The sequence below is a fragment of the Salarias fasciatus genome, chromosome 20 (assembly GCF_902148845.1).
Source record: "Salarias fasciatus chromosome 20, fSalaFa1.1, whole genome shotgun sequence".
Lineage (NCBI taxonomy): Eukaryota > Metazoa > Chordata > Actinopteri > Blenniiformes > Blenniidae > Salarias > Salarias fasciatus.
In genome coordinates this window covers 15,329,636-15,342,573 of record NC_043764.1, presented here as the reverse complement: position 1 = coordinate 15,342,573, position 12,938 = coordinate 15,329,636, and the positions used below count along the sequence as shown (strand labels likewise).

At 40.4% G+C, this 12,938-nt stretch overlaps 2 protein-coding genes across 3 annotated transcripts; one reads left to right on the top strand and one right to left on the bottom strand.

Moving 5' to 3' along the window:
• Window positions 1-54: 54 nt before the first annotated feature.
• On the bottom strand, window positions 55-3,095 carry capza1b (capping actin protein of muscle Z-line subunit alpha 1b). The gene is made up of 10 exons (XM_030118615.1): window positions 2,918-3,095; window positions 1,914-1,977; window positions 1,753-1,804; window positions 1,585-1,648; window positions 1,296-1,502; window positions 1,135-1,214; window positions 908-986; window positions 751-822; window positions 589-651; window positions 55-505 (listed from the first exon to the last, which is right to left on the bottom strand). The coding sequence occupies exons 1-10, from the start codon at window positions 2,954-2,956 to the stop codon at window positions 365-367; spliced, it is 861 nt and encodes a 286-aa protein (XP_029974475.1). The 5' UTR covers window positions 2,957-3,095; the 3' UTR covers window positions 55-364.
• A 372-nt stretch (window positions 3,096-3,467) lies between these two features.
• Window positions 3,468-12,134, top strand: LOC115407852 (acylamino-acid-releasing enzyme-like). 2 transcript variants are annotated; one of them, XM_030118379.1, is made up of 23 exons: window positions 3,468-3,522; window positions 4,285-4,414; window positions 4,500-4,626; window positions 4,716-4,803; window positions 4,932-5,007; window positions 5,102-5,193; window positions 6,144-6,218; window positions 6,306-6,443; window positions 6,512-6,603; window positions 6,706-6,746; window positions 6,994-7,115; window positions 7,243-7,303; window positions 7,390-7,487; window positions 7,624-7,675; window positions 7,780-7,868; window positions 8,257-8,395; window positions 8,976-9,059; window positions 9,486-9,566; window positions 10,143-10,231; window positions 10,460-10,650; window positions 11,252-11,354; window positions 11,432-11,538; window positions 11,629-12,134. In XM_030118379.1, exons 1-23 carry the CDS (start codon window positions 3,511-3,513, stop codon window positions 11,732-11,734), a joined length of 2,193 nt encoding a protein of 730 aa, XP_029974239.1. In that variant the 5' UTR covers window positions 3,468-3,510; the 3' UTR covers window positions 11,735-12,134. The 2 variants fall into 2 exon arrangements, with proteins under 2 accessions (XP_029974239.1, XP_029974238.1); XM_030118378.1 differs by lacking the exon at window positions 3,468-3,522 and having other exon boundaries at window positions 3,629-4,414.
• Window positions 12,135-12,938: the final 804 nt, after the last annotated feature.

The window sequence follows — 12,938 nt, the reverse complement described above, 5'->3', positions numbered from 1 at the left end:
CCTGGTTCTTTACCTGTGTGCTGAGAACTGCAGCGTCGCCACAGTTCCTGTTAAGTTTTGCCAAACAAAGAAATACTGAGACACCTCACAATGACCTTTGGAGAGTTCCTAAAGGAAACTTACTTTGCTAGCGCAGCAGTCCTGAGCACAGCCCTGCACACTGTCCCAACACACCCTCAAACAAGGATCTTTTCCATCTTTCTTACAGCAGATCTGTGCCTAACAGTTTTTTTTTTTTCCATTTAATATTGACTCCTTGCCCCATATTGAAATAGTTATACTTTGGTTAGTCCTTGCGTGTATATATAGATGCGTTAAGGGCCTGTGGGAGCGCTCGTCTCCCTGGTTAGTTCCTGGCCCTCCACTAAGCATTCTGCATCTCCTTGCCAATTTTGTAACTTAGGATCTTGTTCCAGTCAATCTTGGTGCGTGTGACAGGCAGCTGGCGACGCAGGGCCTTGAAGGTTGTGTCAGACATCGTCTGGTAGTTCTCACTGATTGCAGTCTGAGAGAAGAAGAGAAACAAGTCTGTAAATCTGTCATTTTTAAGAAGTATATACATGATACAAGCAGCACTCAGTCGCTTGCCTGGTAGTCGTTTTCTGCATTCTCGATAATGTCAATAAATTCCTTCGCTGCCTGGCCTTCATTCTGGATGAAACACAGATATCAGCAAGTTAGTAAAAGCAATGGATGATTTCCTCTGGACACACAGATTCAGCCTCATACTTGGATGACTCCTTTACTCACAGTGACTGGTATAGATTCTTCAACCTCCTTATGGCTGACCAGCTGTACATTCCCATCTTCATAATAGTGCACCTGGAGAAAGACACCAGTGAGCTGACTTTTGCAATATTTCTCCATTTTTCTTGTGATTTTTTTTTTTTTAGAGGCGTCTGCCGACCTGGATTTTCAAAACTCCGACCACTTGAGCAGTGGACTGCCCGATGGTGAGCTTCCACTCAGACCTACAGCGACCGTTCCTTTGTTGAACAAACCATGGGAAGTTTGACATTACAATTAGAACAATGCATTAAGAGCCTTTAAAGACCTGGCATCAATAATGTTACTCTCTATATATTCCATCTATGTCATGCAGTGTTACATTAAAATCAAGAGGCAGATCTTTACCAGAAGTTTTTAGGTTGAAACTGATGTCCTTCAATGCAGGCTATGATCGTTTGCTGTCCATCAACCATTTTCCCATAAACCTGTAATACACAAATGGGGAAGTTAAGTAAAAACTAGTCAAGTATATTTTTTATACTGGGCTCATTATTTTTGTGCCTTACCGTACAGACTCCAGTAGGGTAGTGCTCTTTGACGTAGACACTGAGGGCGGTATCACAGGCATCCCTCCAAGTTCTTAGAGTCATCTCTCCATCGTATGGCTGCACATCGCTCACCTCTTTTCTTAGATGGTCAAAGCGGAAGGATAGATTGTTGCGCGGATCGAGGAAACGCCCCTGACCCAAGTCACCGTGCTCTGTGATCAAGACCTGTAAAGGTAGTATGGGAGAGATTGAAGAAGCTTGTCTCAATCCGTTTCCTTTATGACAAAAAATTAATGGGAAACCGTACCGGTTCATCGTAGCCCTCCAGCTTTGCAGGAGTAAATTGATCCATGTTGTACTGGGCAAAGGAGCTGCACAGAGCAAACGGACACAAAAGTACACTCATGTTATGACAGCAAGCAGTTTTCACAAACCTCTGCAAGAAATAATGAAGCTAAATGAAACATGTACTTACTGTGAAGCCCCTTCCCTGAGAAGGTTGTCATTGCTGAGAAGAAGCCGCACATCTAGAAAAAAAAAAGTTAATATTTTTGATGTCGGTTGAGATCATAAATGCTCGGAACAAAGAACGAAATCCACACTGAAAGCAATGATACACCCAAATTGTCCTCTTACCATTGAAGACTTCATTGAACTCTCCCGGAGGGGCATGAGTCACAAAGTTGGCCGCTATGCGGACCTGTGGGATAAAAATAAGATGTGATCTGACAATAATGACAATTTAATATACTTAATGCGTTTAACTGAGTTGAACAGTGTAAACAGCACAGATTTTCAATAAATTGTAATTCTGCCTTTGGTTGTACATTTAATTGTTTTTATTGCTGGCAGCTCTAATGATTAAAAGCAGGAAACACTGCAAGTCAAACACAAGTGGACTATTTTTCCAGTTCAGTGGAAGCAACCAGTCTTGACTGTGTGTCATGTCAGAGTAAAATCAAATCATCCTGCCCTCAATTTTCTCACAATGGACGTCCCTAGATGTTTGATCTTGATGTTATCAAAGGAATGCTACCACTCTGTTTACTATTGTTGACATGCCTTAGTACTTTTTTTTGACAGAAACATTTGGCAAAATGTTGTCATGCCCAGTAATTTGAGGTTTTCCTCCAGCTGGCGCTCAGGGAGGGTGCCACCATCAAACCCAGCCTGAACAGTAGGCATCTATATCCTGATCTCAAACCATGTGGGGCTATCAAAAAGTATTTGAGCTGCAACCGAATCTGTTTGACCCAGAAACCCAGGGCAAAGTAACGGTATCTGCGAATGTTAGCTGGCGAAAGGAACGACACCTCGCCTCGACTGCAAAGGTTTCAAACTGCCAATGCGCACGACTTTTGGAATCATTTTAGTTCAGCTAAACTATCGGAAAGTTTTTTTGGCTGTAGTGCCTGCTTTAAACCGCAACCAACATTTGATGAGACAAATATATGCTCTAACTAGCACTGACTAGCAAGCTAACAGCTACAAAACACAAGTTTATCACTTTCGTATGAAACCAAAAATTGGTGCTACTTATCCGAATCGCACGCACTGCTCCGGGTTAACATAAAGCACTCTCCGCAGGGGTGAATATAAAACAAAACGTCGCTAAAGAAATAATTAAAGTGTCTCCAAACCTTCTCTTCATCTGACAGCGGCTCCTCAAAGTCAGCCATCTTGGCTCTTTGTGACCCCACCTACCCAGCTGAGTGGCAGAGATACAACGGGCTCCGTCATGCACACGCTGGAAACTGAGTGAATACGAGCCGCCAAGCTAGCTTAAATCATACGGTGTCAATATATGTGTGTCTTGTTGCACTTAAATACACTCTGAGATCATTAACCTGCACCGGCGCAATATAAATTGATGTCAAATGGACGTTTAACAATGCAAGGCGACGTTAAAGACACATTTATTATGCTGCATGTAACTTCCTGTTGAGCAGGCTTTACGTACAAAACAAAAGCTTCTGTATATTTTATAAATATAAACAGTAATTTCATCATGTTTCTATGTTGATCAAAGTGTTATGTATTGAATTTACTCAACTTTGGTAAATATTTATAACTTGCTTGCAACGTATGTTTTGGCTATTTAGGAGTGAAAGTTATAAAAGCTTAGTTTTATTTTTACAGCCACTACCGGAAATCGCAATTATGTACCGCAAGTGCTTCATTGTGTCCCCCTCAGGTTTTTATCTGCAGGCTGGCGACACACTCAGTCCTTACTATGGAGTCACAGGTAACATTTAACTTCCTTAACTCACTACTTTCACTGCAGTTGCACCTAAACGGCAGTTTTAAAACAGACTTCAGGCTTTGGTTCGTTGTTTTTGCGCTGTCACCGTTGTTGTTGTCATTGAATTAGATTTGAAGTCAAGCTAGCAAACTGAGGGAGGTCCAGCTGTCAGTGTTATGTATTAACTGGTTTCCCTGTTAACCGGTGATTGACTGCCTTGCTCGTAACGGCGAGTGTAGAAGACTCACTTTGGTGCTTTAAAAGGTGCTGTTGGATTTTCTCGGTAGAAGTGCCCAAAATGACTGTATTGTATTTGGCGCTATATGAACACAACTGAACTGAATTGAATTTAAACTTGTGAATGCAGTTAAACAGCATTCGCCAGGACAACAAATCAGTTTTTCACATTCGCTTTTCCAAGGAGCAACCACAGACACCACAGGACGTCGGTCAACTGTTAACATGGAAACCAGTTAATTCGTAACACTGGCGCTACTTCCTGTTCTGGTCGTTCCTGACCGAACCATTAAATCGGTCAAATGTCACTATAATCCAGCTCTCTATTATCAATTTGAGGTGCAGCTACGACTGGATTTCCCATCACTTTAAGCTCAAGCGCTTCTCGATTGACTTCAACTCGTAAAGTGTGGTAACTTTGGCCCTGGAGGCTGACCACCTCTCGGGGAAATGAACAGGGCTTTGTTAACAGTCAGAAGACTCGTATCATCAAGGCGTGGCGTGAGTGTGTCTGCTGCGTGCCGTCAGGTGGTTTCCAGCCCGGAGGAAATATCCAGGCTGTACAGGGAGCTCAGCCGCTTCCCCTCACTGAGCAGAGCAGATGTGGGACCAGTCATCACCTCCCAGTATGGAGGCAAATACAGCAACATCTATACAGGTAAGTGCACCTGTGTCACACCAGCATTTCTTGTTTTTCGGGGTGTGATTCTTTTTGAGCTAATTAAAATTGTCTCTTTCTGCAGAGTGGAGCCAGTGTGATCTGGAGAGGAATGAACACGTCAAGTTTTGCAGGCAGTACATTGTCTTCCATGATGATAAGTCGGTGGTCTACTCTGGACCTTCAGGAAACTGCACCGAGATCAAAGGAGAGTACGTAAACCTCGTCCGTATCAATAACTACATCCATGAATTTCTGATCAAGCTCCACAATACCTCTTCATGTGTTCATGTCATGTTAGGGTGCTCAGTAAGGATTCTCCTTCCGGTGAGATGAAGGCTGTGGTCAGAGAGTGCACGGTCAAAGGAGAAGACAAACAGTTTCTCGAGGTACGGGCTTGTTCATTAAGTTAATATACACTCTTACGATATTTCCAAAAGTTTCTTTAACTCATCTTGTGTTTTTTAAAGTGTGAACTCTGGACTGTTTGACCTTTTTCTTCTCCTGATCTCTTCAGATCTGGAGCAAAAACATCAAGATGAAAAGCATCAATTTAACAGCCCTAAAGAAACATGGCAAAGTTTATGAAGATGGTGAGTTGTGTACATACAAAATTAGCTTTAAATTTATTCTTATTTGAAGCTGTACTTCAGCATATATTAATTTTTTTTCTTTTTTAACCCTCAGAGCAGTTTGGCTCCTTGGTGTGGTCTCACTCCGAAACACACCTCCTGTATGTGGCAGAGAAGAAGAGAGCCAAGGCTGAGTCTTTTTTTCAGGTTTGTCCATCAGAATTCACCACAGTGTACTACTACTTCAGTTCTGGCTGTTGTTTAACTCGAAGGTTTGTCAATTATATATTCAGTGTTGTTCAAAATCTCCCAAACCTTACTGTAAGCAGATACATCAAGCCATTTCTTATTCTAAAAAATATCTGTTTTGTTCGTTTTCAAAGTTTATTCTGAAAATTCTTATAACTCTATTGAACTCATGGATCAGCAAGTTTGATAACTCCAAACACTTTGACTGTGCAGCGGATTTGCACTTGCTCGTCACTGTGTGAGATATGTTGATCCAGTATAGCAGTCATATAGTATAGCATACCAATTTGGCCCTTTACTAAGGTATATCTGTTGAGTTTTACTTGAGAATGCCAGAGTGGATTTACCTGAAATATATGTTCATGTTCAAGGTTGTAGTTTATGGTTGTGCTGAGCTGAAATACATTATAATAGTTTGTAAATAATTTGTCCAGATCATTAACCTCTATCTGTTAGACAACTTATTAGAAAACACTACTCAGTATAAAACTTTCTAACAACAGCCTTGTGAGTAAAAAAAAAAAGAAATGAACATGCAAATTAAACAAAAAGTGTGAGGCAATCCCAAGCAAAACCGAACACTAATTATGTAGTAAATGCTCAAACCGAGGCTCAGACGTTTATATTAAATCATAGCAAAAGGAGGCGAACAGTACAGTCAAACACTTAATAAACAGCAATGTTGTGAATCAGATAGTGTCCCGGGGAGTTCTTGAATGGTTCCACTTTGTATGGAAGTCCGGTACTTTCCTTTCAAGAGCAAAAAGCTCTGAAAGTACCAACTGAAATGTTACCATGAGAGCAACGATCCATCTGTTCTGATTGTGTTTTATAGTGGATCCACATTCACCACAGATAAATAGGAACACTAGAGAGAGAAAATGACTGTTTACATTGTGACTTTGCAGACTGAGTCACCAGAACTCGCTTCTATTGGAGATGAGGAGGAGACCATGAGAGCTGGGAAGACAGACACAGTCAAAGTAAAGTACAGTTTTTTGTTTTTTTATATATGTGATGCTTTTTTAGACAGAAAATTCTATGGAGCGTTTTCCTATTTTGTCCTGCAGGGGGAGCAGTTTGTCTTCCATGAGGACTGGGGAGAGGCTTTAGTTGGGAAGAGCTGTCCAGCGCTGTGTATTTTAGACATCGAGGGTGACTTTGTGTCCGTGCTGGAAGGAATACCTGAAGATATCTCACCTGGACAGGTTGGTCCAATTGCTTTGCACAGATATTTTATCTTGGAATGGATTTCATGAAATTTCTCCTTCTGCAGGCATTTTGGGCTCCAGGAGACACCGGGGTGGTTTTCATCGGTTGGTGGCATGAACCGTTCAGACTGGGCCTCAAGTACTGCCCAAACAGGAGGTGATCACAGTTACACACAGCCATTTAGCACACACTGTTCCTAAAACTCTGCTTTCAGTTTGCCGCTTCTGTATCTTACTTCTGTTTCTGCTTTGGTGTCAGGTCAGCTTTGTTTTATGTCGATCTGACCGGTGGGAAGTGTGGTAAGTTAATACTTGTTCCTTTCACATTCATCACAGATGATGTGACAATACGCGTCATTTGTTGAATCACATTTACTGACACCTGCAAGTTGTTCGCCAGCCATCAGAGAACACACAGTTTGTTGTCTCATTCAAGAATACTTTAATCACTCACAAAAGCTCTAACCACCAGCCTGGAAGCCTGTGTAAAGTGTTCACAGCTCCTGAGGGTTGCTGATGTGCGTGTTTGTTTGTTGGTGTCCATCAGAGCAGCTCTCATCAGGCAGCAGCTCGGTGTGCTCACCAAGGCTGAGCCCGGACCAATGTCGCATCATCTACCTGGAATGCTCCGTGTTTGGGCCACACATGCAGTGCAGCAAGCTGTGCATGGTGAGACATAGACGTTCTTTTTCCAACATCAAAGTTTCTGGTTAGAGTAATTATTTCCACACAAAATCGGAATTCCTGCTCATTGCTTTGTTCTGTACCTGCATGCTGTTTTCTTTTTTTGTTTTAGTACGACTGGTATACAAAGAAAACCTCAGTGGTGGTGGATGTGGTAAATCGACCTGGAGACGGTAAGGTTAAGCCAGGTTTTATTTCACAATATATAAATGTCTGTACTTATTTAAATAAAATAAAATCATCTTGTTTGTCTTCGCAGATGGTTTCACTGGTATATACAGTTTACAGCTGTCTCCCCGGTGCTGGTCGGCTGACAGTCAGCGTGTTATCATTGCCTGTCCTCAGCGCAGCCGAAAGGTGATTCCACTCTGAGACAACAAAGGACATGTAAAAGACAGTGTTTAGATCATGCATATAGATGTTATGCTTTAAATTGAACTCAAAATCGCTATATCTACACAAAAAGCTGTTTTTTTTTTTGTTTGTTTTATAGGATCTTCTGATGGTGGACATCGGCACCGGGGCCGTCACTTCTCTGACTGCAAGTGAGTCACAGCATAAACTTCACAGATGATTGATGCAGACATTTGTAGCACTGTTTTAGGGATGTTTTCTTGAATTTATTTTGACTAATGATGCTCCTTTGCAGAGTCTGATGTTGGCAGCTGGAGTCTGCTGAACATAGAGAGAGACCTGATGGTGGTCAGCTGCTCGTCGCCCAACTGCCCTCCAAGTCTGGTACCATCCGAGACTTTTAATTATTTTCTGTGAACATGAAAGTCAAGTTTCCTTTATCTTATTCAGGTCCATCTAAAGAAATTATGATATCATGTAAATGTTGTTTTTTGTCTCTCATTTCAGAGAGTGTGACCCATATATTATCGATTTATTATATTTCAAACCTTTTTTTCTTGAAATTCAGATGATTGTGACTGATATTGAAAACCCCAAATTATGTTTGGGTTTTATTTTCTGAAATGCATGTCCGAAAAATATTGAACTCTTTCATGATATTCTAATTTTTGAGATGTACTTGTAAAGAGTATATTTTAGTATGGCTTGTAATGCAGCATTGGACTTGTTTTAATTTCAATGTACTGAAGGAACTGCTGTATCTTTTGTCCAGATGGTGGCTTTCCTTCCTGGTAGAGACTCCCTGGACGAACTGCAGTGGGTCACTTTGGAAGACTCTCAGAAACAGCCAGATATTGACTGGGAGATTCTGACTTTCACCCCTCCTCCAGAGCAAGACAACAGCCAATACCGTAAGGGGGAAAAAAACATCTTCAGTTTCCAGTGTCCTGAGTGAGAAAAGTGAACTCGGTTCTGCTTCGACATTAGGTTCTTCATCAAAATGCGAATCCCACTGTCGAGGTCTTTCGCATGTACCGCTCCTCAAAATGATGTGAAAGTCATCAGAGTCACAGTGTTATGGCTGGGATGTTAACTTTCTTCCAATATGAAACATTGGAGATCACTTGTAATCAACCGGAAATATAGATTATCTGATGCATTTTGCTCAATGTCTTAGATTATCCTAATTTCAGTAGTTAAGGTTTGTTATATTTTGCTCCATTTTTAAGATTCTATTAAATTTTAAAATAATCATGATGATCATGATTATAACAGTTCCTGCCATGTCGGTTTACCATCAATCATTTTTAGACAAAAGGATCACATTAAAAGTTGCACGCATTAAGAGAAAAAGTTATTTTTCTCTGTATTCAACTGTGGTCCCTCTCATATATGACAAATCTGAATTAATTTTCCTAATTTTTCATCTAAATTCTGCTTTATTAACATGAATGAGAAAACAGCAGTGAACTTAATGTGTTTGTTTTCCAGCTGGCCTGGATTTTGAAGCATTGCTGATCAAACCAAAGGAGGTTAAAGATGACGTGAAGCTGCCTCTCATCGTCATTCCTCACGGTTAGTTTCTCTCGTTATTGTTTATGATGGGCTATATCAGTCTTCCAACTCGATAACAACAAACTGTTGTTGTATTATTGTGTAACTTACACTAAAAAAGTTACACTGTAAATATCCTTAATTGAAAGTCATCAAGATGCATGAATAGTCGCGGGTGAGTCTGTTTTTCAGCATGAATATTTGTTTGGATTTATTTCTGTTCAACCGCAGACTGTCACTGATAAGACCGGCATCGCAGATAGAGGGGTTGCCATGACGATGGCGGCCTCGGCAGCAAACTGATTAATCATGTCCTGAGAAACCAAGAATGGCGTTTCATAACATAACTCAAAGTCGACGATTTCCTCACATTAATTCTCAGTGCCTTTCCTGCGACTCCTGAGCAGCTTTCCATACACACTGTGTGTGATTTGTTTCTCTCCTCAGGTGGTCCTCACTCTGTGATTGCGGCTGATTGGCTCATGTCCTGCTCGGTGCTCTGCAGGATGGGCTTTGCTGTGTTGCTGGGTGAGTCCCTTTCTATAGAATGTTGAACTGAAGGAAAGTTTTTACTTGACTCCTGTTGACAGGACACAGTCTCTATGAAAATCAAAGATGTGGCCTCTTTTTGAAGGGTTGAAAAAGATTTTTAAGTTATGTGTTCTGTGTTAGACAAATAGTATGTGTTTATTAGATATAAAAAATGCTAATTATTTACATGAGTAAATGTGTTTCTCAGAATATAAAAAGATGGAGACCTTACTTACAAGTGTAAATGCTAAAAACCTGAAGCCAGAGATTTCTCCATCATGTGAAACTTGAGTGCAGGAAGGTTTCTTTTTTTAAATAACTTTTTGTTGTTTCACAAAGGAAGCTGCAGCTGAATCTATTCTATTGGTGACAGTTGAGAAAACCACTGAAAGCATCACCAAGTCACTTTTCCCATCAGTTTCAGGACACTAACCTATTTTGGGTTGCAGCAGATTGTCACATTTTCTTCCCAAAACTCATTTTTAACAGATTATGAATACATTAGTATGTAAACTAGATGTAATTATTATATGTGTTACTCTGACTTACTCAGTGTATGCTCCATATTTCCAGTGAACTACCGTGGATCTCTGGGATTCGGCCAGGACAATATCTTCTCATTGCCAGGCAATATTGGCACTCAGGATGTTAAAGATGTACAAGTAAGACCTAAATCCTACACTAAAAAGCTTCAAGACCTGTTGAAAGTTATAAGAAATCAGTGTATTGATTCAGGCACTCAAAGAAATGTTGCTTACTTCTTTCATTATGAAAGTACCTCAGATAACCTTCCCCAGTCTTAATGGGAACAATGTAAATGAAAAGATGCTTTTAACTCTTTCTCCTCTCGATGTCCAATTTCCTATATTAACCGTGTTTTGTTCCGCCAGTTTGCTGTAGAAAGTGTCCTGAAAAGTGGCAACTTCGACATGCAGAAAGTGGCCGTTTCCGGAGGCTCTCACGGAGGCTTCCTGGCCTGTCACCTGATTGGCCAGTATCCCGGCTTCTATAAGGCCTGTGTGGCCCGAAACCCCGTCACCAATCTGGCCTCAATGATCGGCAGCACTGACATCCCAGACTGGTAGGTCTTCATTTAATATCGATCAGTCGATCTATTTATGTGCAAAAATATTCATAAGGAGCTTTGGATTGACCATTCATGGTAGAACGTGGGTGTGTCGAGGGCGTGAAACCATCTGTACAGCCTTCCAGGTGGACTGAGTCATAACAGAAAAAAGTGCTTCCAGGTTTGCACACACACTGGTTTATAAATCTTTCTTTTGCCAAATGCTATTTTCAATTTTGGGCCACTTATACACTTTTGCAATGGCATCTACCAATGTTTAGAAATGTGACCTTCGATATAAATTGTAGAAGTTTACATTATACAATACACACATACAGTATGGCAATAAAATGCAAAGATTTTCCAGTGGACTTCATAAATACAATCTGTTTGAATAGGTAAAAATAGAACATGCAAAGGAAGAATACAAAATCAAACAACAAATTAAAATATGTCAAGCTGTAATATCCTAATAGGTGAAATTGACAAATTGATAGAGCAACAATTCTGGGAAGGAGTGCATTTAATGCAAGGTGACATGATACGCAGTCATTTGACTGTCGGCTGACTTTTCACTTCTGCTGTGCCCTGGTGTGACCTGTTGTTCTTTTTCCAGGTGCGTGGTTGAGACTGGTTTCGACTACAGCCCTGACCATCTGCCTGACCCTGCTGTCTGGGGACACATGTTGAACAAGTCCCCAATTAAACACATCGCACAGGTATATTTATTGACAGGTCACGGAGAGATCGCATGTTTTAGTGCTGTGCAGTAATCCACCTTGTATCTCTCATTTAGGTACAGACACCAGTGCTCCTGGCTTTGGGAGAAGATGACAAACGCGTTCCGAACAAGCAAGGAATCGAATACTACAAAGCTCTGAAAGCGAAGCAGATCCCAGTCCGGTCAGCAGCCTCCTGAAGAGCAGGATTTGTTCGCACAGCAGAGTGTTTTTCTCTCCATTTTTTAATCATGCTCTCATTCGTGTTGTTTAGGTTGCTGTGGTATCCAGGGAACAACCACTCTCTGTCGAAAGTAGACGCCGAGTCGGATGGCTTCATGAATGTTGCTCTGTGGATAATTCAACACTTGAAACCGTGACGGATGCTTCCAGATAAATGCTGATACTTCAGCAGCTACACACTACTCCATGATGAAGAAATGATTTTCCTGTTTTGGAAATGAGAGGTCCAAACCAAAGCTGCAGCCTGAAAGTGCTTTCCAATCAAAACGGTATTGATTTCCATGTTTACCTTCAGTGGATGAAGAGGAGCATATTTGCTTTTAACTTAGCATTTAAGTTAAAGAGAATACACTGCATTGGTACTTTTAATGCAATCCTGACATGCAGAATTTAAAGGGCTTCAAAGTGTGTGTTTGTGTGATTTGGATAAAATAATCATTCTTGTTTAAATTTCAGTTTTTCTTTTATTTTATTTTTTTGATAGTAACAGTGTTTCATGCCCAACAATGTGCACTTATTAAATTGCTCGACTACTGCCTGTTGTGTTGTGATACTTTGCATACAAAGTCAAACCTACGGTCAAAGGGTGTCAAAGTCAAACATCCACACAAAGTGAGATTGATTTTTGTTCAGAAGAAGTGGTGATAATATTTCATTTTCCTCAGAAACCACCTTTGTTTTCTTTTTTTTTCATTTCATTTATTTTGTTCATTTCAGGCAATTGCTGTACAATAATGCACAGGGTAAAGGAAAGGAAACAATTTAACAAAAACAATAAACAATGTAACAAATAACTGAATAACAGAAGAGTTCATTATGCCTGAAAGGGAGTGGGAAGAAGAAAACTTATTTAATCCCACCCCCAATTATCCTTAACATAATATAGTCAGAAAAAAAAAAAAAATCTCACTTCCGTAGTTGTATATACACATGGAAACTAGTAACTCATTGATTTGGATCTACATAACGAAACATTTGAAACAAGGTGGCGTTACCATTGGTAACCGGTAACATATACAGACTTGTATACAAGTATACCAACAGTGGAAATGAACAGTATACCCGGATTATTAAACAAACAACAAAACTCACTCAGTAATGTTAATGTGAATTCAAGACCTATATTCTATATACTGCAACCAAACTGTACGTTTATATTGGAGTTTGAATCTATGAACATTTTGGCATTGCTTGTGTTGAGTGTCCAGGTTGTTCCACAACTTAACCCCACATACCGATACACAGAAACGTTTACGGGTAGATTTTGTTTTTGGTGTTTTGAAATTTCCATACCCTCTTAAATTATGAACTGTCTCTTTTAATTTGAAAAACTGCTGTATA

Bases quoted from the DNA above. Each gene is read 5' to 3' on its own strand.
- capza1b (XM_030118615.1), bottom strand. From the start codon at position 2,956: ATGGCTGACTTTGAGGAGCCGCTGTCAGATGAAGAGAAG. The intron at 1,805-1,913 runs GTAAGAGGACAA...TTTTTTTTCTAG, and splicing joins GTTCAATGAAGTCTTCAATG to ATGTGCGGCTTCTTCTCAGC. The intron at 652-750 runs GTGAGTAAAGGA...TGTTTCATCCAG, and splicing joins AAGAATCTATACCAGTCACT to AATGAAGGCCAGGCAGCGAA.
- LOC115407852 (XM_030118378.1), top strand. From the start codon at position 4,207: ATGAACAGGGCTTTGTTAACAGTCAGAAGACTCGTATCATCAAGGCGT. The intron at 4,804-4,931 runs GTACGGGCTTGT...TGATCTCTTCAG, and splicing joins AAGACAAACAGTTTCTCGAG to ATCTGGAGCAAAAACATCAA. The intron at 5,194-6,143 runs GTTTGTCCATCA...GTGACTTTGCAG, and splicing joins AGGCTGAGTCTTTTTTTCAG to ACTGAGTCACCAGAACTCGC.